Source organism: Phascolarctos cinereus, unplaced genomic scaffold (assembly GCF_003287225.1).
Source record: "Phascolarctos cinereus isolate Bilbo 61053 unplaced genomic scaffold, phaCin_HiC Scaffold_4;HRSCAF=312, whole genome shotgun sequence".
NCBI classification, from domain to species: Eukaryota; Metazoa; Chordata; class Mammalia; order Diprotodontia; family Phascolarctidae; genus Phascolarctos; species Phascolarctos cinereus.
This window is the reverse complement of record NW_027555847.1, coordinates 340,232,193-340,260,090: the sequence shown is the minus strand read 5'-3', so window position 1 is coordinate 340,260,090 and position 27,898 is coordinate 340,232,193. Positions and strand designations below refer to the sequence as shown.

The 27,898-nt window shown below is 38.2% G+C and overlaps 1 protein-coding gene across 10 annotated transcripts in view; it reads right to left on the bottom strand.

Annotated features, from left to right (window-relative positions):
* The window catches only part of ARL15 (ARF like GTPase 15), a 516,687-nt gene that overhangs the window by 455,289 nt on the left and 33,500 nt on the right, over positions 1–27,898 (bottom strand). For 3 of the 10 annotated variants that reach the window (XM_020997001.2, XM_078153198.1, XM_020997026.2), the window contains exon 2: positions 16,787–16,843. The exons of 4 other annotated variants lie outside the window; for them this stretch is intronic. In XM_020997001.2, coding sequence (XP_020852660.1) covers positions 16,787–16,843 — 57 coding nt within the window. Of the gene's footprint in view, positions 1–15,137; positions 15,189–16,546; positions 16,584–16,786; positions 16,844–19,322; positions 19,341–27,898 lie in introns of those variants that run through there. 3 more of the 10 variants (XM_020997050.2, XM_020997021.2, XM_078153197.1) reach the window with 3 other exon arrangements.

Below are 27,898 nucleotides of genomic sequence, written 5' to 3'. Positions count from 1 at the left end.
AAAGTTACTTTCCAAACCACAAGACAAAATTAGAAATATTAAGGCTTACAAGCTACCTGGTTAACAGTATATCTATATTCAAGCAGAGTTACATGGTAGAAATTACTGTATTAAATGGTTAGAATGATCGTTTAAACATTTCCTAAATTTCCAGTAACCTGTTAGATCTCTTCTACGTTGATATGCTAGTTAAGAGGCAGATAAAACTATCATTTAGAGAAGAAAATATGTTCATAGCCAGAAAAGACATATAGGTATGAGATAATCCCCCATTCTTTTTGACTCAGTTCCAGATTAAATCCCATCTGAATTTTATCCGGTAAATAACTTTTAAGCACAGGTCCTAAAATTAAAACTTGAGAGATTTTCTAAAAAGAAAAGAAAAGGCTGATTTAGCAGGACAGTTCTAAGGACAGCTAAATAGCACAGTGGTACTGCCATCGGCCCAGGAGTCAGAACACCTGAATTCAAATCCAGCTTCAGCTACCTTCTAGCTGTGTGACTCTGGGGAAGTCACTTAACCCTGTTTGCCTCATTTTCCTCATCTGTAAAAGGAGTTGGAGAAGGAAATGGCAAACTACTCCAGTATCTTTGCCAAGAAAACCCCAGATGGAGTCGCAAAGAGTCAGACATGACTGAACAACAACTCTAAAGGATAAGTGCCTCATCATGAATAAATGTGATGCAGTGAAAAAAGGATAAGATTTTGAGTCAAAAGATCTTCAGTAGAACTGCTCCCACCCCACCCCCTGCTCCTTCCCATTGATTAGCAAACTCCTACCAGCTGTGACTCCAAATTCAGGTTATACTAGACCACAGGCTGCTAAGAGTAAGTTGCCCACCTCCAATTCTTTCCTCCTCATTCTCCTAAATCTTAGCCCTCTTCTCACATCCCACTCCAGTGGTGTTCACCTCTTCCATTACGCCTTCTGGAATTTTTTTTCAAAGTTTAACACCTTTCCATTTATTTTGTACCTCATAATCTCACCTCTTTTCATCCTCTGGGATTTACAGAGAATTGGCTCCCCCTGGCCATCTTCTTCAGCACTCATTTACTTCTCTCATAATCCTTTTATCACCCTAGTACTGGAGAGGGCACACTCTTTGCTCCCACTGTCACTTCCAAGTAACCATCTCGTATCCCTTAGCAATCTCCATACTTTGAAGTTCACACAATCTAAATTCATCACCCAGTACTGATCAGGTCTTTCCGGTTATGCTCCCACATTCTTCTCCCTCATTTCTCCAGGGGCTTAATACCTGGCTCCCAGTCTTCATCTCCTTCAACATACATGTTGATGCTTCCTCAAAAAACCTTAACTTCACAATTCTTCTATCTCCTCAAATCCCATGACCTACTTCTCTACTGTACCTCAGCCACACACAAGAATGGACACACACATGTCAACATGTACCACCCACAAGTCTTCTACTTCCATGATCAAAAACTTATCTACTCCTTTATAATCATAATCCATCCCTCCAAATCTTCCTATCCCTTGCCCTCATATAAAAACTATTCTCAGTACTCAACATAATCTCCAAACCTCCCCTCCTCAGTACTTTCTCAGGACATGACCCCAGCTGTTACTTCACTTTCCTCCCTTCCCAATCTCAACTAAATTCAATGTGAATCAATTCAATTCCACCCTATCTTCTAGATTCAAATTCTCTCATTCTGCACTTCTCATGCCTTGCCCAGACTCCAAGCCTGGGTGACCCTCCCCGTCTGCTACCTCTCCCTCTTCTCCACACATGCCACTGAATAAAAGAGGAGAAAGTCCTGTAACTGAGCCTACAGGGCAGACTACAGACTTTTACTATCTAGCATCGGCTGGACGCTCACTGTGGCAAAGAAGTCCTTAATTCTTTATCCTACTCCTCAAAAGTTATTCCGAACTTCCTCCTCTCCTCAAACCTCCGATTCCTCCCTGTTCTCCATACTCTCAATTGAGGACTTTACCAAAACCAAACCCAATGAGCTCCCTCTTCTCCCCTTTGATGTACTGCAAACTCCCTTGATATAATACTTCCTTCCCCACTATTTTCTCCTTTACTCCAAGCTCTTGTAACGAAGTTGACCTAAAAAGAATCCTGATACTCGGGCCCTTGATCCCATCCCAACTCTGAGGGTCTTCCCCTCCCAGACTGATTCTTTTACAAAGGTAAACTAGGCCATCTTTTGCCTAGTTAAATTAGGCTAGGTGTCCTTAGCCCTTATTTACTGAATGGGCTTTGCCGCAGACAAACGGAGATTTGGGAAAGACCCTAGCTTAAAAAGGCCAAGGTCTGCACTGCATCCTGGGCCATTGCCAGTCATCCTGACCTACGTCTTGCCACTGGGTTCCAATGACTCTGGAGCAGAGAGTGAGGCTGATGACTTTGCATAGCCCTGCTTCACTTAAGTCCAATTCACTTGCAGGTTCAGGCATCACCCTCCTGATGTCACTGTTCCTCTTCAAAAAACAAACTCTAACAACAACCACCTGTCACTATCCTCCAGAAGGGAAGCTTCTGTACAGGGCGTAGTTATTAGAAAATGACTATGGCATTTAAAAAAAAAAGCAATAGAACATTTATCACATTCCCTAATTATGATTATTCTAGATGACGGTTATCCATCTGATTATCCGTTCTCACTGTAAACAGTCATAAACACAGAAGATTCAGGAGCTTAGGCAGAACACTTAAGAAACCCAAGCCATATGTTTGAAGTAGTTTTTTTCCTTTTTAAATGAACATCCTCATTTCAGAATCAGAGCTCTTGAGTAAGTGTTGTACCGAGAAATCAGCGAGTTGAGATCCAGGCGTAATTTAAGATGTGGATTTATTAGCACGCGGCTGCCAGGGGTATTTACATCCAAATCAAGCAGCCCCCATCAGGGGTCGAGCTAGGGTTTATATAGAAAAGAGCATGGGAAAGAAATGCGAGGAACACTGATGAGGTAATCCAAAGATGCAGGTGTCTTTGGGGCTATGGATGGGAAAGTACAGGGAGTATACAGGACAGGGAGGGGGATGGATCTTTGAAGTCTGGCAAGAGGAAGAGTTCTTGGGCTGGTCAAGGACACCCCTCTCCCTCTGTCTTGATGAGAGAATGCTCTGCAACAAGGGAAAACTTTCTCACAACACAGGAACTTACTGAGGAATTGGGAGGCTTCCAGAGACATGATCTGAGGGCTGGGGCCTGAGCAGCCCAGCTCTGTGTAGCTGTACCAGGGAGAGATCAGGGTCATGCTGAGGCCCATGCATGAATAACTGCTAGGCACAGTGTCCTTGAGCTGGGGAATGGTTGTTAGAGACAGTGTTTCTGAGACTAGGGAGAAATTGGGGCACAAATACAAGCACAAGCACCCAAGCACCCCATTATTACGGATCAGAGATCACACAAACCAGACCAGGTGTCCTGGTCTCTGGTATAAACATAATTATCTAACACAATTATATTGCAAGCTTTCTTATTCATTTGCGTTGGAGGTACGGGCTATGCTGAGCTATGCAAGAGTACATTTCACTATTGTTTAGATTTAGGAGGAAAGAGGTCTGGGGCAAGATTAAGCACCAACTTTTGCTTTCCATGGCTTAAAGGGCCCTACTACCTAAATGGCAAAATAATGTTCTGTATTACATAAGGAGGTGGTCAATAATTCTACAGATGAGAAAACTGAAGCATATAGACTTTAATGGACTTGCCCGAGGTCACAGAGCTAACTACTGACAAAATCTGGACTAGAACCTATGTATGCCTTCACATTTCTACCGTGGAGTAGCAAAACGAAATCAAATAGATGAAGATTATGTTAAGCTGTGTTTCTAACATTATTCCCATTTCAGTGATAAGGATTCAGATTGCCCAATGAAATGCTTTGCCCAAGCCTTCACAGAAGCTCCAGGAGGAGATGGAGACAGTAGTACAATGACATCAGCCCTGCTGTTCTACAAAGACTGGAATACTAAGTCTTATATGATTCAACTCAACAAACACTTAGGTGTCTACTTATTTGGGTGCAAGACAAGCTAACAGATACAAGCCAGGCAGGTGGTACACTGGACAGAGTGCTGGACCTGGAGCCAGGAAGACTCATCTCCCTGAGTTCAAATCCGGCCTCAGACCCTTCTTAACTGTGTGACCCTGGGCAAGTCACTTAACCTTGTTTGCCTCAGTTTACTCATCTGTAAAATGGTCTGGAGAAGGAAATGGCAAACCACTCCAGTAACTCCCCAAGAAAATCCCAAATGGGGTCACAAAGAGTTGAGCACGACTGAAGAATGACTGAACAACAACAAAAGAGATACAAAAATAAAAATCTTTGCCATCTAAGGGTTTATAATCTAACAGAGAAATAAGAGATAGACATCAACAACTGCAACAACTTAGACTATGATAGGCAATACAAAGGAGGTCAAATACAGTACCACGGGAGTTAACTTCAGCATTTATTAGAACAATGATATATTTGTTTATAATTGAGAAAATAATCCAATCTAAAATACTTTCCCTAGGTCTTTTAAAAAGGGAAGGGAAATATTCCTCAACTTAAAATCAGGAATAAATTGAGACCCCCACCACCACCCCTTGGGAATTTGCCCCAATGATTCTTTGCACTTCAGTCTCCTTATATACACAGGCAGCTAGGTGGCATGGTGGACACAATGTTGGACTTGGAGTCAGGAAGCTCTGAGTTCAAATGTGACCCAGAAAACTTACCAGAGAAACTTACCAGACCAAGCAAATGACCTTGGCAAATCATTTAATTCACCATCTGCCTCAGTTTCTTCATCTATAAAATGGAACAGCCCCAACTTCCCAAGGTTGTTTCAAGGATAATAAAATGTTTTTAAGCACCTTCCAAATATCTCAAACCTCGGGCAAATTCTGTGATAAGCACTCGGGTTAGAAACAGAAAACCAAGAGTCCCTATCCTAAAAGGAGCTCCCATTCTAAAAGTGGGAAAAGATACATACAGAATAGTTGCAGGGCAGAAGGAAGGACCTTGTTTTCCTAGATGTGTAGTTTTTTGGGGGGGGTTTTGTTTTTTTTCATTTTTGTTTTTTTTTTGGAGGGAGGGGGGGATGCTGATTCCATTGGGTCTGAGGAGAGTGGTTCCAGTTTGTCCGCCTGGTTGATCCAACCTCAGGCTCTTGGACACTGGAGCTGGGCTGGCCTACCTTTTGGAAGAGAGGGTCTCAAGGAGATCCCTATCTCCAGGGACCAATCCTGTGTGATCTTGAGAAGATCCCTTCCTGGCAGGGCAGTTGGACACTGACTGGCCAAAACTAAGTGATCAGTGAGGTTTTTTTGTTGATGTTAATCACAGGATAAGGGTTCAAGGTGAATTTTCAAAGATAACAAAAACACCATCATGAATTTAAACATACCTCAACCCTAATTAGCTTTATGTGTTCAGCCTACCTCAAATAAAAAAACAAAAATGAATGGCACACTCATATGTCCTAGTTATCCTCCTAATATTGTTCACAATATAAGAGTTACAGTGTTTCCATAAAACAAGGCAGAATGAAAAAAAGTTTTCCTACACCATTTTCTCCCACAGCTCTGATAAAAGAAAAAATAAGCACGTGATTAAAAAAGATAAGAAGGCCTGCTGGGATAAAGTATGTCTAGGGACTATAAAACCCACAGAAAGATGCAGATGAGCTCATTACCTAACTCAATGTTTCCACGTGGAAGGAAATCATGGTGATATAGGCAGCCTCGGCAGCAGCAAGATGAACCCAATTAATACCGGAAGGGCAGGACAATAGCAAAGGATGGGAGCCAAAGTTAGCATTGCATAAATGAGAAACGGGGAGAAAAATTCTTCTGTGAAAAAAAATAACAGAAAGAAAAAAATAATAGCTAACATTTACATAGTGCTTTAAGGCTTGCAAAGGAGAGCTAAACAAACACACAAATGGTTTGGCATAGAAATACATCAAATAATAAGTGAAGATGTGGGGAGGAGGTTGTCTAAGAAAGATAATATCTTAGAAGGAACAGATGTAGGAACAATAAACTTCTTGATCCTGAAGAAAGGATGAAAAAAGGGATTTTTAAAAAGTAAATAACTAGAAACTAAGAAAGAGGGTGTCTTCAACTGCCTCTCAGGCAACAGGGAAATGTCTGAATAAACTATGATTTATTCCTTTTGGTTTACTGGAATCCTGTTGCACTTGAAGAAATGATGAGATGATTTCAAAGAGTTCTGAAAATATATTTAACAGGTAGAATGAAGGAGAAAGAATCAGGAGAACAATTTTTCCATGAGGACAACTGCATTGTAAAGAAAAATAACTTGGAAAGACTTAAAGACTCTGATCCGATGCATATGACCAACTTTGTCTCAGAAGACCTATGGTGAAGCATGTCATCCACATCCTAACAAAGGCATAATGGACTCAAAGTGCAAGAAGAGATAAGTAATTTTGAACATGGCTACTCTGTGGTCAAGTTTTGCCTGATTATTTCTCACAAAGGATATTTCCGTCTCCTTTCTTTCAGTTTTTAACTGGGAAGGAGGGTGGAGGAGAAGGGTGGTTAGCAATAGTGATACCTCTGTTCCCTAATAAAGAGGCCCATGAAACATTTTTATAAATACACCAAAGAGAACTGAAGGAAGTTCAGAAGGAAGCACAGAGTAGAAGGTCAGCATTGAAAGTAATGTGTGTAATTTCATACAGACACACACACACACACACACACACACACCCTTCTTTTGTCTTCTGCTATGAATAGAGCAATGTTCTTTTTGGAGATATTTAGGTTCAGATTAATAAATAAAATCAAAAATTTTTTTAACAAAATAAAATGAGGAAGATGGCCTCAAATGGCCTCTAAGGTTTCTTCAAGCTCCAAATCAATAATCCTATGTTTGTATTAGGATTGAAATTTGCCAAAACTCCACATGGTTGCACATATCATTAAATATCTCTGGCTCATTGAATGCAGATCGAAGCATACTATTTGCTCTTTTTTTTTCCTTCTGTTTTATTTTTTCTTTCTGGTGGTTCCTCTTATTGGTTCTAATTCTTACTGACAATATCATTAATGTGAAAATATATTTAATAGGAATATATATGTACAGCCTATATCAGATTGCATGCTGTCTTGGGGAGGGAAGTGGGAAGGGAGGGGAAGAAAATTTAAAACTCAAAAGCTTATGGAAGTGAATGCTGAAAACTAAAAATAAATTAATAAAATATTTCTTGCTCACTTTCTTTAAAAAAAGGATTATATTACATCATGGTTTGTAGCATAGGACACTAAGTGCTTCTGAAAGAAATAGATTGGAAAAGAAATAGTTTCTGGAGGGGTAGGGAAAATGATTTGTTCAGTTCTGAACATGCTTATGTTCGAATTAATGACAAGGCACAGTAGTGATGATATCCCACAGGCAACTGGAAACACGGGACCAAAGCACAAGCAAGAAGATCATTGAAATCCCTCCCTGCTCTGAAATGTTATTATTGTAAATAAAAGATCAAGTTAAAGTCTCAGATTTAGGACTCATCCCCATAAAGTAACTGTCAATCATGGAAGGAGCTCACAAAGCCAGTGTTAATGAAGGGACTGGTTCTGACGCACAGAACTTCCCAAAAATCCAGCCCCCTTTCTCTAACATGCCCAGCCAACATCTCAAATACAGGATTTCAAAAGCCAAGTTCCTCATTTTTCTCCCCAAAAGCCACCTAACTTTTCTAATTCTATACATGTTTGTTGACAATTATTTTTGTGGATGGCACCATCTTCCCAGTCACTTCCTTTGCCTCTACATCAAGTCAGCTACCAGTTCGTCTTCATAAGACATCACCACAATCTAGTCACAATCTCCACCTTTCCAGCTTTATCTGTAGGGTGGCTATGTTACATAGCACAGTGGATAAAGTCCACTAGAGTCAGGAAGACCTGAATTTAAATCTGACCTCAGAACTTACTAGCTGTATGACCCTGGGCAAGTCATTTAACAGCTCTTTGCCTCAGTTTTCTTATCTGTAAAATGGGGATAATAATAGCACCTACCTCACAGGATTGTTGTGAGGATCAAATCAGATACTTGTAAAGCACTTAGCATGGCATCTTGCACACAGCAAACATTATATAAATGTTAGTTCTTACTTTATTATTATTATCTTCTTATTTCAGGAAGCCTTTTGGAATAGAGGCTCAAAACCCACTTCCATTACTCAATAGATGTGTGACCTAAGGTCACTTAACCTCTCTAAAGTTTGTGTCTCACTTATAAAATGAGAGTACCAACACCTAGAGCACTTTTTACATAGGATTTTTGTGAAGAGAAAATTAAATAAAGCATGCAAAGCACTATGAAATCCCCAAGCACTATGTGATTATCAGCTTTGTCAGCTATGCATAGTTTATCTTCTAGCCAAACTGGACTTATCTGCCTTCTAGGGACACCATGGGTCCGTTCTCACCATTTCTCATACTGTCCTTCCCTCTCACACCCTTGTCTTTACCTGCTGAAATCCATTCCTCTTCTGTCTTTCAAAGATGAACTCTCAGTGGCCACAACTTCTATAGAGCCTCTCCTAAGCTCCCCTCCCCCCAGGTGAAAGTGATCTCTCCTGCCTTCACAACCATCTCCCTAGAATGAGCTTTCTCATTGATCCTACTTTCCTCTGAATCAGCTATCTATGCACTTATATCTCCACCCCCTTCCCCCATGAGACAGAGGCTCCTTGACAGTATCTGGATCCTATATCTCTTATCCCCAGTGCCTAGCATATCACATTGCCTTGCTTAATAAATGCTTCATGGGGCAGCTAGGTGGCACAGAAGATAGAGCACCAGCCCTGGAGTCAGGAGGACGTGAGTTCAAATCCGGCCTCAGACACACAACTCTTACTAGCTGTGTGATTCTGGGCAAGTCACTTAACCCCAACTGCCTTGCTAAAATAAAATAAAATAAAATAAAAATATAAATAAAAATAAAATTATCATTGCATACTAACCTCAACCTTTGGATAGACCATTCCTTTCAACAAAGTTCCATCTCCCTATGGCATGGCAAGAAATAACCCGTTAATAAATGGAATTATAACTAGTTGGAGGAAAGGAGCTAAAAATTTAAACATTCACAAAGACTAAAAAACAGAAATATATGTGGGCAGTCTCATTATCTTCTGATACACATGTGTTTGGAATTGTTTAGGGTTTTCATGAAATGCAAAAGATAATTAGTTTATGAGCTGAAATCAAATTCATATGTGGCCAAATTTAAATAATTTGTCATGAGGAAGATACGTGTGAGGAGGTGGGGAGGAGGGAGAGGAACAGAGCTTCGGGTAGGGGAGAGAGGGAGGGAGAAAGGGATAATGACAGGAAGAGGCATAGTGGAAAGCATCATGGCTTTGTGGGAGAACTCAGTTTAAATCCTAATTCCAATACTCACCAGGTGACCAGCTTCAGCTCCTTACCTGTAAAATGGAAGGTTGGACTAGGCTTCCTTCCAGCTCTTCCCTATGCCTTAGCTCAATGCTTGGCACAGGGAAAGTGCTTAACAGATTCTTGTGGATGGAGAGCAGTATCTTGGAATTGTAGCATTTTAAGCTTACTAACTTAGTTACAAGTATGAACAATACCGCATTCCTATGGAAAACCTCAACATTCTATAGAAAAGATAACAAATTAAAGAAAGGCCAGGAGTCAGAAAAAGACCAGAAATGTCTCCATTTAGAACAACATATCAGAGGCAACTAAAAAGTGACTAAGAAGACAACTTTATGATAAAGACACATTGTTAATGGTGAAAAGAAAGAAATACAAACAAGATGAAAAATAGAAATAACTAGCCCTGTGTCCAGGCAAACAAAATTATTAGTGCCTATGTGGTCACAAGGTTGTATTTTGAAGGAAAAGCTAAGTAACTGCAGCCTATCGTTTCCAAAGTAAGAAATAAATTGGGCAGTTTAAGGCGCGCAATGACCATCTATCTAGTTCAACAGCAACTAAACTACCGATTATTTTAAATTTAAAAAAAACTCATAAAATAGCATACTATCGTCCATATTACAAAGTCACCTTCACAACAAAAGAAATGCCACACTATCTCATTCACTGGATGTGTCTGAAGTCTTCCAGTAAAGGAGTATACTTCCAAGAGTTCCCACCTTACATGTCAGATGTGAATTCTTCTTGAGCCCTGCTTAATATTTTTAGCTTACAGAACTTCTTAGAGTAATGTGTTCCCTATGTTTATTCACCACAGAAAAAGAAATACATCTTTTTTATTTTTACTAAAACTACCTCCTTCCTAGCATTCTAGAATTGATCAAGTCCTGTCAGGGGTCATCACATCCCTACTTTTAAATTATCCCACTTCTCAGCCTTCATCTTCTCAGATTAAAGAGCCCTAATCTTTTTTTTTTCTTTCAAGAACCAAATGACTAAATTCCTAAACTAATATGTACAGATGCCTGTCCTTTAAAACAGGTTAAAGTGACCTTAAAATAATACACTGTTCAAATGTTTTTGGTGTGGTCAGGAGTGTCTCAAACTGTTACCCTCAAAGAAATCACTGCCTGAAATTGTTGTTGTCCATCCTTCTGTTTTCAGAGTGGACCGATGACATCATGGGGATTTAAATGATACACAAAGTCATCGGCCTCACTCTCTCATCGAAGTCCAGTGGCAGGACAAAAGTCAAGACAACTGGCAATAACCCCGGATGCAATGAATGATCTCGACATCTCCCATATCTGACCAAGCTTTAAACACTCCACAGCACCCGCTTCAATTGCCTTCTTGGCCATCAGAACAAACTGTTCTCATCTGCCCATTCCACTGGAGAATGTCTTCACATATTTGGGGTAGACATCCCCCTGACTCATCCACAGGTTTGAGGCCTGTCAGTTACCCTTAACCTGATTTAGTCCATCTACCCAGACATCTACCTAGGGTGTGGCTGCTACACATGCTGCAGCTTCTTGGATCCACAGATGACAGCTGGGTGAAGGTGGACACCAAAGTGGATGGGCAGCCCTGAAAAGGGCTCAGCCGGCCCTCACACCAGAGGTTCGAGTCCTCCCTGAACACTCCATACACTGTCTGAGGTAATTTCTAAACAAATTTGCTTAAAGATACAAAAACAACAAAGTAACAACAGGCAGAAGTCAGGATAAGAGCCCTAAAATTTTCACTCAATCCTCATGTAAAAACTATTCATTTCCTGGGTCATTTTAGCTGATTTTTATTTTTTTGGACTTTTTTCTAGTTCTAAATTCCTTAGACAAATTACCCCAGGTTGACATAGCTATGTTCTCCCTAGAATCTACCCACAGTACTCTACTTTTTCCTAAAATAACTGTATAACCATTATCCTTGATACACAAAAGCCCAGTGTAAATTCACTATTTCTTCATTTTTTTAAAAAAAGCTGTCTAAATAAACGAAGCCTTGACTAGATAGAATCAAAGCCATCACTAGTGTCCATTAAAAGTTCTTCAAAACTGAAACCAATTAGATCTGCTGAAGTTTGGAAAGTTAGTAAATTAAACAGCTAAAGCTATGGGGAAATTATATCCTGAACAGTCTTTTATATCATAAGATAACTTTCATTTTCATAGGATTTCTTCAACTAAAAAAAGTACTGTTGGTATTGAGGAACAAATTCTAAACACTGTTTCAAAAGTAAGAATTCAGATATCCAAATGAAGTCGGGCCTATAAAAATGTACATTTCTGGATGGAAAATTCCAGCTGCTGAATAGAATTTTGCTGAGATTAAGTACCAACGCATCCTGACTTCTGGTCCCATGATCCTTACCCTATATCACTTTGGAGAGTAGAAAGACATTTTCTTCTTTTGTTATTCCTTTAGTAGGTACTGTTAATCTCCTACCCTATTCAAATTTTTTTCTGAGATTATCTTATAAAAGATATTGGCAGGGGGCATTAGGTGGCACAATGGACAGAGCACCGGCCCTGAAGTCAGGAGGACCTGAGTTCAAATCTGACCTCAGACCAAACACCTGACACTTACTAGCTGTGTGACCCTAGGCAAGTCACTCAACCCCAACTGCCTTAAAAAAAAAGATATTGGCAAGGGTCTGCTGGTAAACGTTTAACAACCAGCTTTGTTGGGGGTGGGGTGGAGAATGAACTGTGAGTATATTAACATTTTATCCATCACTTTCTTAAATACAATCAACCCTGATTTATAACATTTGGTTATTTCCCAGATATAAATGCTCACGATGAAAAATTAATAAGTTCAAACTGGCTCTAGCACAGTCCTAGATACTGGTCAAATTAACTTAAGAGAAACCCCCCCAAAAAAAAAAATGTGCCAAGAACTGCTTCTGTAAAATGAGGAAGATAGCAAATATTTTATCCATAAAGGGCAGGAAGTGACCATGACCTCTCCTTACCATCATTGAAAACTGTCCCTGAGCCAAATAAGGAAAAAAGATGGAGTAGTGGGGCTTTAAGAAGATTTCCTTGTGAAGAGCACAGCACTGGAAATTATGTTAAATATAAATAGCATCTTCACATTCATACATACTAATTTTCTGCATTTCCCAATTTTAAATGGGTAGGTTTTTTCTTGTTTGGATTTTTTCTGGTAGTATTGTTAAGGGTTTTTTTGTTGTTATTGGTTTTTTGTTGTTGCTGGGTTGTGGTTGGTTTGTTTGTTTTTTAACAAGACCTGAGATTTCACTGGCAACAAGTAAACTTCCTCTGCCAAACCCGACTGAACTGTTCTAGAACAGATAGTCTTAGAAAACTGTCTGGGTTAAGTGACTTGCCTAGGGTCACACAGCCAGAATGTATCAGAAGTCAGTATGTGTCAGAAATAAGACTTCAACCCAGGTCTGTCTGACCACAAGGCCAGCTCTCTCTGTCAACTATGCTAACACATCTCTTCCAACATGAAGGATAAATAGACATATATCTGTGCATATGTAAATACAATTCTAGTTCCTTCCTTGCTCTTTGTCTGAAGTCTCCAAGAAGAAGAAGAAGCTGCTCTGATAAAGGACTAACTACCTCTTGGTTACATGTCATAAATCTGACTTGTTTCTAAGACTATCTGCAGACTTAAGCCTACTGTTTGTCTAGTAACAGTGGCCACAGTTACAACAGCTCTGCTCCCCACCATCTCTGGCTTCTGTCCAGTCTTGGCCTGGACACCACTTATTCTTGCTATCCCCCAACAATCCTGCTGTGTTCCCTGCAATTCTGTTTAATTTGTCCTTCTTTTCCTATAACTGTCTTGCTTATGGGCAATTCGACTTCCTACTCAGCTTATTACTGCAGCAGCCCATGTTCCATGATCACATAACAGATAAAGGTGATTGCTGACACTAGAGACAGGAAGTGTTTCCTCGTCTTCCCCTCAAGGGACAGGGTTGGACCAGATGATCAATAAGGTCCTTTCTATCTCCAACGTTCTCTGATTCTACGAAGAGTCTTTTCCACAGTGTATATACATTATCACCATTCTTTGATCTATAATCATAAGTAGGATTTGCAGAGCCAATGTTCAGGGGTCCCAGTTTGCCTGACATTATTTGGTACTAGAGATTAAAACTAAGCCTTTCTTCATAAAGGAATATGACCTCCTGATTCAACATCAGAAGGACATGTACTCTTCATTTTTCTCCCATATCTTAACATGAATTTTCCGTGATCTTTTGCCTAGTTCAATTGTGTCCAGCAGAATATAACAAAGACAACTGAGGTTTCAGATTCAACCTTAATACCTGTTTAATCCAACACAGCTGAGCTAAAAGGTGAATAGTATTAATAACAGAATAGTTATAATACAGAAGTCTTGCCTTTTGATAGTAAACAACACAGCTAACAGGTACATGACCAAACTGTCACTAAGGTGAATTTTGAGAATGGCAGCAAGCAACTGGGCAGAAAACTATCATTGCTCTTTATTGTGATGTGGCACGTAACACTGCATTCACAACTGACTTTCTGAAGGAAGACACTGAGTCTTCATCTGCTGTTCTCTGCTTAGGCTAACAAGGGAAGGAAGATTTTCCTATACCAATGAAATCTGGTTTGGTATTTAAAAAAAAAAAAGCAAGTCTAGTGGCAAAATAATAATTATCTCTTACACTTATCCAGAGCTTTAAAGTTTGCATAAAAACTTTCAACAACCCTGCGATAAAAGCTGCGCAACTATTGTTATCACAATTTTACAAATAAGGAAATTGGGGCTCTGAGATTTGTCCAGGCAGCCAGGTCACAAACAACATTAGATCTCAAGGCAGAAGACCCTTTGACAACCACATGTGACACCTGGGACAAGGTAGTTCATTTCTCTGTGCCTTGGGTTTTGCATCTACAAGATGAGAGGGGCAGACCAGATGACCACAGAGGTCACTTCCAGCTCTAGACCCTAAGTGAATAAGGACTTTTGACCAGGTGTCCTGACTATAAATCCCGAGCTCTATGGATGCCACAGCCCCGTTCAAGAATTCATGTATCATATTATTTGACAGTTTTCTCATAAGAGACAGTTTTAAGCTCTAGTATTACCAAAAAAGTAGCTTTAATGGCCTACAGACAGCTAGTTCTACCTGTTACATACCTCAGTCCTATGCTGGCTGGATCTTAGCTAACTAAGACTCTGAATGTCCCTTTCTCTCTTCCATAGTTTCTTCCTTATCTGTGTGCCTTGGCTTCCAGAGCACAGTTACTGTCATAGAAAGGTTCCCAGAGGAGTAAAATATACCAACCACTTCTTCTACCTAGTTACCTTCAGTAAAAAATAATCCCAACCTGCTTCCTATTTCCAGCAAAGAAGTTAATTGTCCTCAGTGAGAGAGTCTGGAGGTTACTGGAAGGTTCTTTGAGGAAACTTTAAAAATTCTGCTCATCAAATCATTTGCAATCTTGATGCAGGAATAAGGCAAGCTCTTTGCCCCATGGTTAGCAAACCCTGATTCTAGAATGTTAATTTTAAGATTACCAAAAAACAGCCCAGGTTCATAGCCAGCACCTCATCAAACCACAATTGTAATGACAAATTTGGCACTAATCTACTTCCCCTTCTCTCTCCTGACCGGCAGCCAATGAGGTTTTTTAAAATATCAAAAATAGTGTGGGCCCACTTAACAGAACTATTTTTGTTTTTAAAAAATAAATTACTTCTTTGTACTTACATCAAGACACTAGGTTCTAGAGAATATGCATTATCTCCTGTGTAACATTCCCTGCAATTGAAAGATTATTTTTAAATGATGTAGAAAGAAAGTTATCTTCTCAAAACAGATGCTCAGCCCCAAAGCCTGGCTTTATTTTTTTAGTGTACTTCCATTTAAGTTCTAAGCTTTAGTAATAGACTAGGTCTGTTGGGTTCTACTTTAATTTATATCATTGACAAAATATTAATCAGTTATATTATCTGCATCCTAAATTCTCTACCTGAAAACTGGGGCCTGAAATATCATCTCAATCTTACTTAACTGAAGATCTAGAAAACACTGATTACATTACTTATAGGAGGAGAAGGCCTTTCCAATATTAGTTTGTTTTGTTCATTTTGTATATAACCTTAGGAAGGGGACTGGATAAGAATACACTGTATATAGTTTGTTGATTTTGTATTTCCATTAAATTTTTGCCCTTTTTATCATGCTAGTAAGCATTCGTATATTATCCAACTTATTTCTCTATGGCAACATAGTTGTCTGTGACAGTCTAGTCTTCATATATCTGTCCTGTTTGTATACCATTCAATTTATACAAACTAAGAGGCAAAAATCAAGGCTTTTAAACTGGTTTTTCTGACTACTTATTAAGTGCTATTTGATGAACTGCTGATGTCACTAAACTATCTTGAATTGTTGTGGGAAAAGCCAAAAATAATTGGCTTCTACCACAAAAAGATCATGGTCTTTTCTGCTTCTTTTTTTTTTCCTCTTTCTATAGAATTTTAACTTTCAACTATGGTCAATCATATGGACCTTTACTTATTTTCGTGGTTCCCGCCCATCCAGTGGGGAATTTTTCCTTTAAAGGAGACTGTTTTCCCCCAAGTGGAATAGGCCCATGGTAGGTCAATGTAATAGATTTCTGCCTGTAATGATTTTATTGTATTGACTCACCCTCTAACATTATGAAACAAAGTTAGTATTTGGTTCTCTGGTCACCAATTTATCAAGCTGGGAACAAATATCCCAGCTGTCTTTTGTTTTGAGGCCTCATTGTTTACAAAAACACTCTCATATCTCTGATTCTGTAAAATTTTAAACTTCAAAAATATATTCACTAGAGTTATTAAGTGTCTTAGTCACTCTGGGTCCTGGATTCTGAAAGGCAATGCCCAAATAACACAAGCTCTACGAGGGTCTACAAAGAAGGAAAAAGAAAGGAAGAGAAATTTCTTTTCCACCCAGGATTGGACATGAGAGGTTGTGTTTTTTTAACCTTATGGAGAATTCTAGCACTACACTTTTGAAGAATTTCAAGAACATACTCTTCCAAGCAGTACAGTTGAAGAACACAAGTTCCTTTTATAAATAAATGCCTTAAAGACAACTAGCTCTTCCAAAATCCACAGGCCTCTTACCTGCTATGTCACATTCTCATGCACCTCTTTCCCAGGCCTTTCAAAAGGAAAAAAGGTATAAGAAGAAGAAAAGGAAAATTAGTTTAAACTGCAGACCCTGAACCACAGCTTGGCTATGCATGGAAGGTGTTAAGTTAAAGGGTAAAGGTTCATTTAACCCCTCCCCCAAATAAACAACCAAAACAACCTATTCACCTATTTTGTATGACATTTGGCACAGCAAAAACATACATTGCTTACCGTGTAAATGCCAATTCTACAAACAGCAAATGAGATCTGGATACACTCAGACATTCTCTAAAAGATTAAAATAAGAACGAGATTGCCAGTAAGTGTCCATACTATGGAATTTACTTCTTTCCCTTCCCCTTCCCCTCACCTCCCACTTTGGAGAGACTGCTATGTCAGAAAGCTGTCTATCAAGTAGTTAAGGATATTCCCTACCTTTTGGCTACTTTGACTAGCCTAAGAAACTATTAAAGTTCAGGGAACAATGTATGTCACTACCTAGCAATTTGAAAATAATTTTTAAAAATTGTTTTTGCAAGGCTAATTATCATTTAATAGGTATTCCTTTGAATATAGTTTTCCCAGAATGCTACTGTAACAGCTTTAATTAAAAAAAAAACACATAGACAAGACTCTTTGGACTTTTACTGAGTACTTTTTAAAAGGGATTAATTCTAAACATTTCCAGGGGTAGGGAACCTGTGGCCTTCTAGGTCCTTGGGTGCAACCTTTTGACTGAGTCCAAGTTTTACAGAACAAATCCTTTTATTAAGAAGATTTGTTCTGTAAAGTTTGGATTCAAGCAAAGGGTTGCACTTGAGGACCTAGATGGCCACATGTGGCCTCGAGGCCGAAGGTTCTCCCACCCCTGATTTAAAACTTCTCTACCACAGAATTTGGCCATTACTCCATAAATACATTTTGTACATCAATACCTTTAAGTACATTATTATACTTTTACTAATAAATTTTTTTTTAAGAAATAAAAAGTTTGTACATGTAAACCAAACCTTTCGAAGAGGCCAGTAACCATTACTCTCTCAGAACTAAAGAAAACTGAGGCCAAGTAGCTACAGGACAGCAGAGGTAGTTCTGATAACAGAGCTGAGCTCACTCCCATTTCCATGTCAACAAGGGCTTACTATGTGCCAGGTACTGCTGGAAGATTAAGTCATTTCTCATAAAACCACTGCAATGCTTGCTACCAGACATGCATAATAATTTCTTCTTTAACACAAAATATTCACGTGAAATTAGTAAAAGGACAAGACTTTCCCTTCTTCTTACTATTACACCAGTAATTATTTCATGGAACTGTCAACTAAATGCTTCTCTAACCAAATTTTTATGCCACAATCCTCAAGAGCACTAAGTGGATCAATTATGGTTTTATCTATTGTGCCAAGTGTAGCAATAATATGGAACCCCGACCTGGGATTTCCCACCAAAGGATGAAATGCTTTCAAAGAAGCTTTCCTTTTTGTAGCACAAACAATCAGATCAAAGGATTATTCGAGAGAATCAGATCTTACCCTTCAAAAACAATGTCAGTAACAATACTGTGAGAATGGGAAAAGTGGAAGGGGATTTATTGGGAGACATTAAAAAAATATACACACTGGCACCCCACACACACACACAATGAAACTTCAGTGAAAACTAGCCAAAACTTTAGGTTACCAAAAGTTTCCAACTATTTGTTGGTTTTATTATATAATTTAAATCAGATGAAGATTAAGTTTTTTGAAAAACTTTCATTTTTACGGCATCATTAATGAACTTCCTTTAACATAACAGACTTTTCTGAACTAAAATGAACAAAACTCAACTAATATTTTAAAGGAGAGGAGGGTCAAATTAATGCCTTATTATAGGATATCTGTATTTCAAAAGCTCATATATATCCTCTGTGTCATAAAAGAAGACAATAATTAGGGAACACTCACCCTTACACTACTGCCTTTAAACAGGGGTAGGGGCCATATTCTTCATTCATTAAAAGTCTCTTTTCCCACTTCTTTCCTCCACCCCCAAAATGGAAAGCATCAATTTGGGGGCTACCAAAAGTTATCCCTTATATTATAATTGCTTTTGTTTCTTGAAAATACCCTAATTGTTCCATGTTCATTCTTATCACTATTCCTTCTTCGGAATTCCTGGCATTCTACCCCAGGGCCCATCTGCAAGTCAAGTTTCCCACGAATATATATTTCCTGCATTAGATTCAATGATCAATGCCAAAGAGTTTTCCTACCCAATAAGAGACTAAGCAAAATGGCATTGTGATTCTCATTTTCAAATGATAGAATTGGATTTAAAGAGAAACTAACAGGTTCACAATTCTCGTGTCAGCATCTAACACTTCCATGTATTTGCCTTATTTCTCATTCCAACCCACAGATCACTTTGCATACCACTAAGTGTACTAAGATGGTCAACAAATTCTTTTTATCACTTTATTAAAAAGGGACTTTTCTTCCTTGATAAGCACCGGCATGGCTGCCTTGGTCTAATCTGCATGTTTTCCACAGCTACACACTGACCACTGAGTCTGAGAAAGAAATCGGGGGCTTCTTCCAGATTGTTGTCTTCTATTCGCCTCACCTTAGCTGAGATTTCTTCCTGCTCAAAGCATGATAAAAAGAGGTAGCCAAAACCAGTTACTAGTCTGCTAAATTTGACCTAAACTGCTTTTGTGGTGAAAATAATTTGTACAAAGAGAAGGGATGGGGATATACGCTGTATTTGAATTGTTTGATTTACTTACAGTTTACTGCTGTTTTCCCTAGGGAAGTTTGAAGGTAAGCATGAAAGCAAAAAAAGAAAAAGAAAAACCTTCAGAAACAATGAAGTTGAAAACAAGTATTATTAGCAGAAAAGTTTCTAACAAGATAATCTGAAAATGTATCAAAATGTAGCCAATCAGAAGTGATAAAAATAATTCTTTGCCAAGAGGAACAACATACAGTTTCAAATATAACCCTCTGTTTGCAATCCTTCATTGTCACAATACTTAAGAGAGAACTGCCAATTCATTCTCTTCCTTTGCATAACTACTGTGGCAAAGAAAATGGAAAGTTAATGCAGAAGATCCTGCAGCAAACTGGGTACCCACCAACTGGGAAATGGCTAAACAAATAATGGTATATGAATGTAATGAAAAATTACTGTTTTGTAAAAAATGATTAAAGGAATTAAATCAGAGAAACCTAGGAGAACGTGTGCAAGCTGATGCAGAACGAAGTTGAGTAGAACCAGGAGGGCTATTTACAATGATGAAAACATTGTGAAGAAAAACAGCTATGAAAGACTTCAGAACTATGATTAATGAAGGCAATGACCAGTGAGGACTACAGAAGTCAGATGATGAATCATCCTTTTCCCAACTCAGGGCTGAGAAATGATGGACAAGACAAGCAGAGAAGATATACATTTTCAGCTATAACCAATGCAGGAATTTCTTTTGCTTGATTATGCTCACTTCCTACAAAGGATAACTTTTTTTCTGTGGGTGGGGAAGATTTAAAGAACATTAATGAAATATAAAAAATACACATAGAGAATAGAGAGAAGTCCAAAGGGGACACAGGCGAGCAGGACAGTAATCAAACTAATATGTTAAATTTAATTATTTTTTTAAAAAACAAGCTGTAAAAATGTCAGATTTAGAATTCTTCAGATTTTTTTTTTAAAACTGCTTTTCAAAAGCCTAAGAGAAAGCAAAGTGTGAATAAGGAAACACAGGAGGGAACAAAAGACAGAAATCTGTCAGGAGAGTATTTCACCCCCTTTAAACAAGGACAGGCTTCAAACCATCTTCCATTTCCTCACAAGGCTAACTAAAAATTCTCTGTCTCTACCCCACAGCAAAAGAACATTGAAATTAAAAAGGCACAGGACTAGGGGAATGATCTATGTCTTTGTCAGCTGCCTGATAGCTGGGATTCTCTTTCCTCACTGAATATGACAGAATGAAGAAAATACATTGTGCTCACACCTGAGTTACTGAGACAGCCTTGAAATAAACTCATTGCAGTGCTATCTATATTAGAGCTGGTCTTGTTCTAGATGTCACTGAAAACATTAACTGTGAATTATTTAACAACTTATTTAGTAAACTAAAAAGATTATTTTTTCCCTTTGTGGGAAACATTGTAAAAGTTGTTGCTTTTTTAAGTTAATACCTAAAGTGCATCTTTTTGCAGCACATCAACTATTTTTTAACTTCTTGAAAATAGGAAAAAGCATGACAATAACCAACACTGAGGGAAACATTCTGTATCTAAAGCAAAATGGACAAAATGAGTCTCTCAACATTTTCTAAAAACAGAACTTGCTTTTTGCCTAGAGTATTTCCAGCATCATTCCAATTGTTTATTTTTAAGACACAGAACATTTATTAATGAAGTCAATTTTACAAAACTATTTGTAGAGGGAATACATTAAACTCAAAATAATTACTGAAAAAATAGCCTTATCACACATATAATCATTTGCAGAGGGGAAGGGGGGGGGGGGACGGACAGCCGGCATGGGTCCAGGTGGCTATCTACACAAAAGTATACTTAATTTTCTTAAAATCTATTTATCATCAGAGATGATTATTTTTAATGGTAATATCAACAGGCAAGGTGGATGCACAGTTCACTTCAGAGAAAGAATGTCCTAGGTTCAAGTGCTAATCTGACACATTCTAGCTATAAGAGCCCTAGCAAGTCCTTCACCAATGAACTCACAGTATAAAGGTTTTACATTTATACAGTGCTTAAAGGCTGCAAAAAAACATTTAATCTTGTAAGGTAGGTTGTATAGATATTGTTGCCCCATTTCACAGAGGCAAAAACAAACTCAGAAACATTAACTGCTTCGCCCAAGATCATGCAGCTAAGAGGTGTCCTAGTTTGAATTCCCACCCACACATTGACTGCCAAATCCGCGGCTCTTCCAACACTGCCTTTCTACTTCAACCACAGTTGTATAAAGTCTCTGAGCTTTGTACCAAAAAAGATGAGAACAGTGTAAAAAAAAGTCTCTCTTTTTTAAAAAAATCAGATGTACAGTACTTACTAGGTGACAAAAAATACACACAGATAATCAACATGTGCACATACACAAATATATATGTGCATGTGTACAGATAAATATACATGTACATATACATATGTACATGTATATAACTTACAATTTCATAATGATATATAGAATGTTTTTCTAGAAAATATTCTGATTTAAATTTTTCTGCCCTACCACCTGAAGAATTTTAACTTTTGTACATTCTATTTTATCATTTGGTAGGAGGAGGCAGTTTCTTTTACACATGATAACTCACACTCTTGCTGTGAAGCTCAAGAAAAAAACTGTTGTTATTAATTTTTAATTTGATACCTGTTAAGATTATATGTCCCCGACCGGATCACTGCCTTAGGGGCTCAGTGAAACTACGAGCTAAGCCATACAAGATTATCCAAGATGGACAGGTTATAGTGGAGAATTCTGACAAAAAGTGATCTACTGGAGAAGGAAATAGCAAACCACTCCAGTATCTTTGCCAAGAAAACCCTATGGACAATGCTAAAAAGGTAAAAGAGACGACATTGGAAGGTGAGCCCCTCAGGTTGGTAGGTGTCCAATATGCTACTGGGGAGGAGCGGAGAATATCTACAAGTAGTTCCAGTACTAATGAAGCAGCTGGGCCAAAGTTGAAAGGAAGCTCAGCTGCAGATGCATCTGGTGACATAAGGAAAGGTGAATGCTATAAAGATCAATATTGCATAGGGACCTGTAAAGTGAGAGCTATGAGCCACGGTGAGCTGGATGTGGTCAAACAGGAGGTGGAAAGATTGAACATCAACATCTTGGGTATCAGTGAACTTAAATGGAGAGGAATGGGTAAATTTAATTCAGATGATCACTACATATACTTACAAGAAATGAAGTAGCCCTCATAGTCAATAAGAGGGTGAAAAAAGCAGTGCTGGAGAATAACCTCAAAAATGACTGAAAGATATTGATTTGAATCCAAAGGCAAACTGTTCAACATCACAGTAAAACAAACCTCTACTCCAACCACTGATGCCAGAGAGGCCAAAGTTGAAGACCTACAACGTCTTCTAGAAATAACACCAAAAAAAGAAAAAGATGTCACATTCTTCATAAGGGACTGGAATGCTAAAGTAGGAAATCAACAGATAATTGAATTAATAGGCATGTTTGGTCTTGGAGTACAAAATGACCAGACTTGTCTTACTTGTCTCCCGAGAAACCTGTATGGGCCACGAAGCAATAGTTAGAACAAAACATGGAATGACTGATTGGTTTAAGATTGGAAAATGAGTACAAGGCTATATATTGTCACCTTATTTATTTAACTTACATGCAGAGAATATCATGCAAAATGCCAGAATGGATAAATAAAAAGTTGGAATTAAGTTTGCTAGGAGAAATTACAATCTCAGATATGCAGAAAATAACACTTTGATGGTAGAAAGTGAAGAAGAATTAAGAAGCCTCTTGATGAGAGTGAAAGAGGCAAGTGTAAAAGCTGGCTTGAAGCTTGACATCAAAAAAATTAAGACTTTGGCAACTGGTCCCATCACTTCCTGGCAAACAGAAGGAGAAAAAACAGAAGCAGTGTCAGATTTTATATTCTTGGGCTCAAAGATCACTGCAGATATCAATTGTAGCCATGAAATTAAAAGATGCTCACTCCTTAGAAGGAAAGGTATGGCAAATCTAGACAGCATACTAAAAAGCAGAGACACCACCTTGCCGACAAAGGTCCATATAGTCAAAGCTTTGGTTTTTCCGGTAGCAATGTATCACTGTGAGAGTTGGACTACAACGAAAGCTGAATGCCACATAACTGATGGTTTCAAATTGTGGTGCTGGAGAAGACTTTTAAAAGTCCCTTAGACAGCAAGGACATCAAGTCAGTCCATACTTAAAGAAATTAATCCAGACTATTCACTGGAAGGTCAAATACTGAAACTGAAACTTAAATACTTTGGCCACATAATGAGAAGATGGGACTCACTGGAAAAGACCCTGAGGTTGGGAAAGACTGAAGGCAAAAGGAAAAGAGGAAAGCAGAAGATGAGATGGATTGATAGTGACATGGAAACAACAAACATGAAGTTGGACAGACTTTCAGAGATAGTGAAGGACAGAAGGGTCTGGCATGCTATGATCTATGAAGTCATGAAGAGTCAGATATGACTGAACAATAGCAAAGCTTGCACATGTATGTCTGTATATGTATGTTTGTATATATAAGGATTTATGTATATAAATATATAGATATAAATCTTCCCTTTCTATGATCAGATATCACATATGAACAAGTTTTTCAAAAATTATCTAATCTTCATTTCCTGTGACCACACACCTTCCACACACACCTTCCCACTTCAAAACACCCAATGTTCCCTAATTCTCTTCTTTACCTTCCTACTGGCAAAATATGAAAGCTTGTAACAGTATTTGCTCTCTGTCGACCACACTTTAACTAAAACTAAACCTACACTTGCATTTTAAGTCTTTATTATCTTTCTTGGGGGAATAAAAATCTTCATCTATAGTTAAAAACTTTCACTCATTGGTATATCAAGTGAGAAGAAATTGGGGGAGGACTGGCACCTTGAAGTCACACTAGGCTTCCAGATCATTGTTCTCCTGCCAACACTAAACAAACTCACTTGGTTCACTTATTAAAAGCTTGTTAACTAATGCACTGTTGGTGGAGTTGTGAAATGATCTAACCATTTTGGAGAGCAATTTGGAACTATGCCCAACAGGCTATAAAAATGTGCATACCCTTTGACCTAACAATAGAACCTCTAGGGCTGTATCCCAGAGAGATCATACAAATGGGGAAGGGACCCACATGTACAAAAATATTTAGAGCAGCTCTTTTTGTGGTGGCAAAGAATTGGAAATTGAGAGGATGCCCATCAACTGGGGAATGGCTGAACAAGTTGTGGTATATGAATGTGATGGAATACTATTGTGCTATAAGAAATGATGAACAGTCTGACTTCAGAAAAACCTGGAAAGACTTGTATGGTCTGATGCTGAGTGAAGTGAGGAGAACGTTGTACACAATAACAGACACATTGTGTGACAATTAATATTGATATTGATAATATTGATCTCAGCAATACAAGGAATCTAAGACATCTCCAACGACCTATGCTATCCACAAAGAAGAAAGAACTATGGAGTTTTAATGCAGATTGAAGCATACTATTTGCCATTTTTTTTTTCTATTGTGTTTTCTTTCCTCTTTCTGGTGGTTCCTCCTATTGGCTCTAATTCTTACTTACAACATCACTAATGTGAACATATGTTTAATAGGAATGTATATGTATTGCCTATACCAGATTGCACACCGTCATGTGGAGGGAGGTGGGGAGGAAGAGAGAAAAATTTGAAGCTCAGAAGCTTATGGAAAGTAATTGTTGATAATTCAAAATAAATTAATTTTTTTAAAAAAGCTTGTTAAAACTGAAATGGCTAGTCCATCTTTCTATACCATTCAATTCTCATCCTTAATCAACTAAATCATCCACTTATCATCAACTAAAACAAATGACCTCTACCATCACAACCCTAATTTTCTGAATAACTTGGGCATCTGGCTCAAAATTTTCTTCTTCCCTTTATTTCTTGGTACATTCTTGTCTACTGCGTCAACATCTACATTCATGTTTCTTCTATGCACCCTTGGATTCATACTTCCATGACCTCCTCAACTCCAATGGCTTCAATCTCCACCATAACTCCCAGCCACCCACAAATGTGGTACTATCAATGGACCCTATCATTACCCTAAAATGCTCCCCCTTAAACTCTTCAGTTCTCTCTGACCCTTCTACTTCTCTCACCCCTTCACTCCCTACTACTGAATCTGACCTTCACACTCGTCTTGATCCCTTCACTTTTCAGTATTCTCCCTCTTGGCTTCAAAAACTTCAATACTCAGACTCAGCCTCATGGTCAAAATTTCAATGTGCTTTTACTAGTACCCTAGAATCTCTTGACTTCTGTCTTTACTGCCCTGCTTTGGCTCCCAGGATGCCCATCTGGTTGGGAAAAAAGTCACCTATAATGACTGCTTCTACTACCAATCCACACCACCAAACTTCATCTGAGCCTTCACCAATGAGACTTCCACACAGTAGCTGCTTAAATTTTTCCCACTTTCCTCAAGCCTCCTATTTCATTGAGATAGGCCTCCCTGAGTTTTCTCAATATCCAAAATCTCAATATCTCAAAATTTCTGTCCTCACAGATTCTTTGCTCTCTCTGAGAAGGAAATATTCTTCCTCCTCATCAAGAGCAGCCCCTCCAACTGTATTTTTTATCTCATCCCTTCCAATTGCCTCTGAGACTTTTCTCCATCAATTAACTTCTTTTTCTTACAACCAATCTCCCTGAAATATATCTGAAATCCTCCAAAAGTTATATGAAAACTGATTTTAAAATAACAAAACTTTAACTCAATGGGGATATCAAGGGAATGAAAATGTAATTTCCCTATCCATAACAGAAATACATAGAGAGAGAGACACACATATACAGCAAGATAAAAGAAACTGATGAAAAAAGTTATTTCATTCATTCATTCGATAAATGTCTTGAATTCCTCTAAAGCCAGTAAGAATCCATTCTGAATGGGGTATTACATACCTGCTATTCATGTAAATAAACATCTGGAAACAGGTTTCTAACCTATGGTACTCTAACTTATCATAGAGAACAACTATACAAGTTTCTCCCCTAAAAGGCATTTCAGCCTTACTACATCTATGAAATGATGTAACAGACTCCTACCAGTAATCTGTCTACTAAAGTTGAACAGAAAGTACCATTCATACAGGAATGGGAAAACCTGCTAAGTTCTAAGCCCTTTATTATGTAAGAAGAGTACTAGAATATACATATCTTCTTAAAAGTAGGCAGAAGGAAATCCCTTCCATAATCTAAACAAAACAGAAAATGTATATACAAATGATTTCCAGCTTTACAAAACTCACGTTCTGATAAATAAACATTGTAGAAACATGCATCTTAGGGTTAGAAAGGATTTTATAAATCAAGTCCAACCCTCGTATTTTACAGACTAAAAAATTTTATAAACGTTAAAGATTAATTCATTTTCCCAAAGCCAAAAAGCTAATGGTAGAGTTTGATCCCATTACTTTAACCACTGAATGATAAAAACTGGAATTACGAGCACTGCATTCACAAAGTATTCTTTCTGCATAGTACTGCTATTCCCCTACTAAAAATCATCTCTGCCATAATGCTGGTAAACAGGAAGGAGGACACAACATTTCTGAGTCAAAAGATTTTTTGACACTATCTGCTGAGCTGGAGAGAGCTTTAAGACAACTAAATTGTAAGCGCAGGTCGATATGCTCAAGAATTCTCCTGATTCCACCTCTCACCCACCAGAACGGCAAAGAGGAAAATGATAAATGTTGAAGGAGCTGTGGGGAAACAGGTACTTTAGTGAAGTGGCATCAAACTCAAACAGAACTGGCGACCACTAAACCATACATAAGGATCTCTGCAGGCCTCATATTGACTTAGAAAATCACCCATTTCCCAAAGAGATCATAAAAATGGGAAAAGAACCCACATGTAGAAAAATATTTATAGCAGCTCTTGTTGTAGTGGCCAAGAATTGGAAACTGATGGGATGCCCATCATTGGGGAATGGCTGAACAAACTGGTATATGAACGTAATGGAATACTATTGTTCCCCAAGAAACGATGAGCAGGAAGATTTCAGAAAAACGTGGAAAGACTTATATGAACTGATGCCGAGTGAAGTGAGCAGAACCAGAAGAATGCTGTACACAGTAACAGCAACACTGAGCAATGACCAACTTTGATAGACTTAGCTCTTCTCAGCAGCGCAATAATCTAAGACAACTCCAAAACACTCATAATGGAAAATGCTATCCACATCCAGAGAAAGAACTGTAGAGTCTGAATGCAGATCAAAGCATACTATTTTCTCTTTCTGTTTTTTTCTTTCTCATGGTTTTTCCCTTTGGTTATAATTCTTCTTTACAATATGACTAATGTGGAAATGTTTAGTATGATTGTACATGTATAGCCTATATCACATTGTATGCCATCTTGGGGAGTGTGGAAGGTTGGAAAATTTAGAACTCAAAATCTTACAAAAGTGAATGTTGAAAACTAAAAAAAAAATTTAAAGAAAATCACATATTGATATTATCTATTTTATTATATTTTTTTATTTTGTTAAATATTTTGCAATTACATTTTAATCTGGTGCAGACTACACAAGGAGTGTTGTGGGCCCTATAT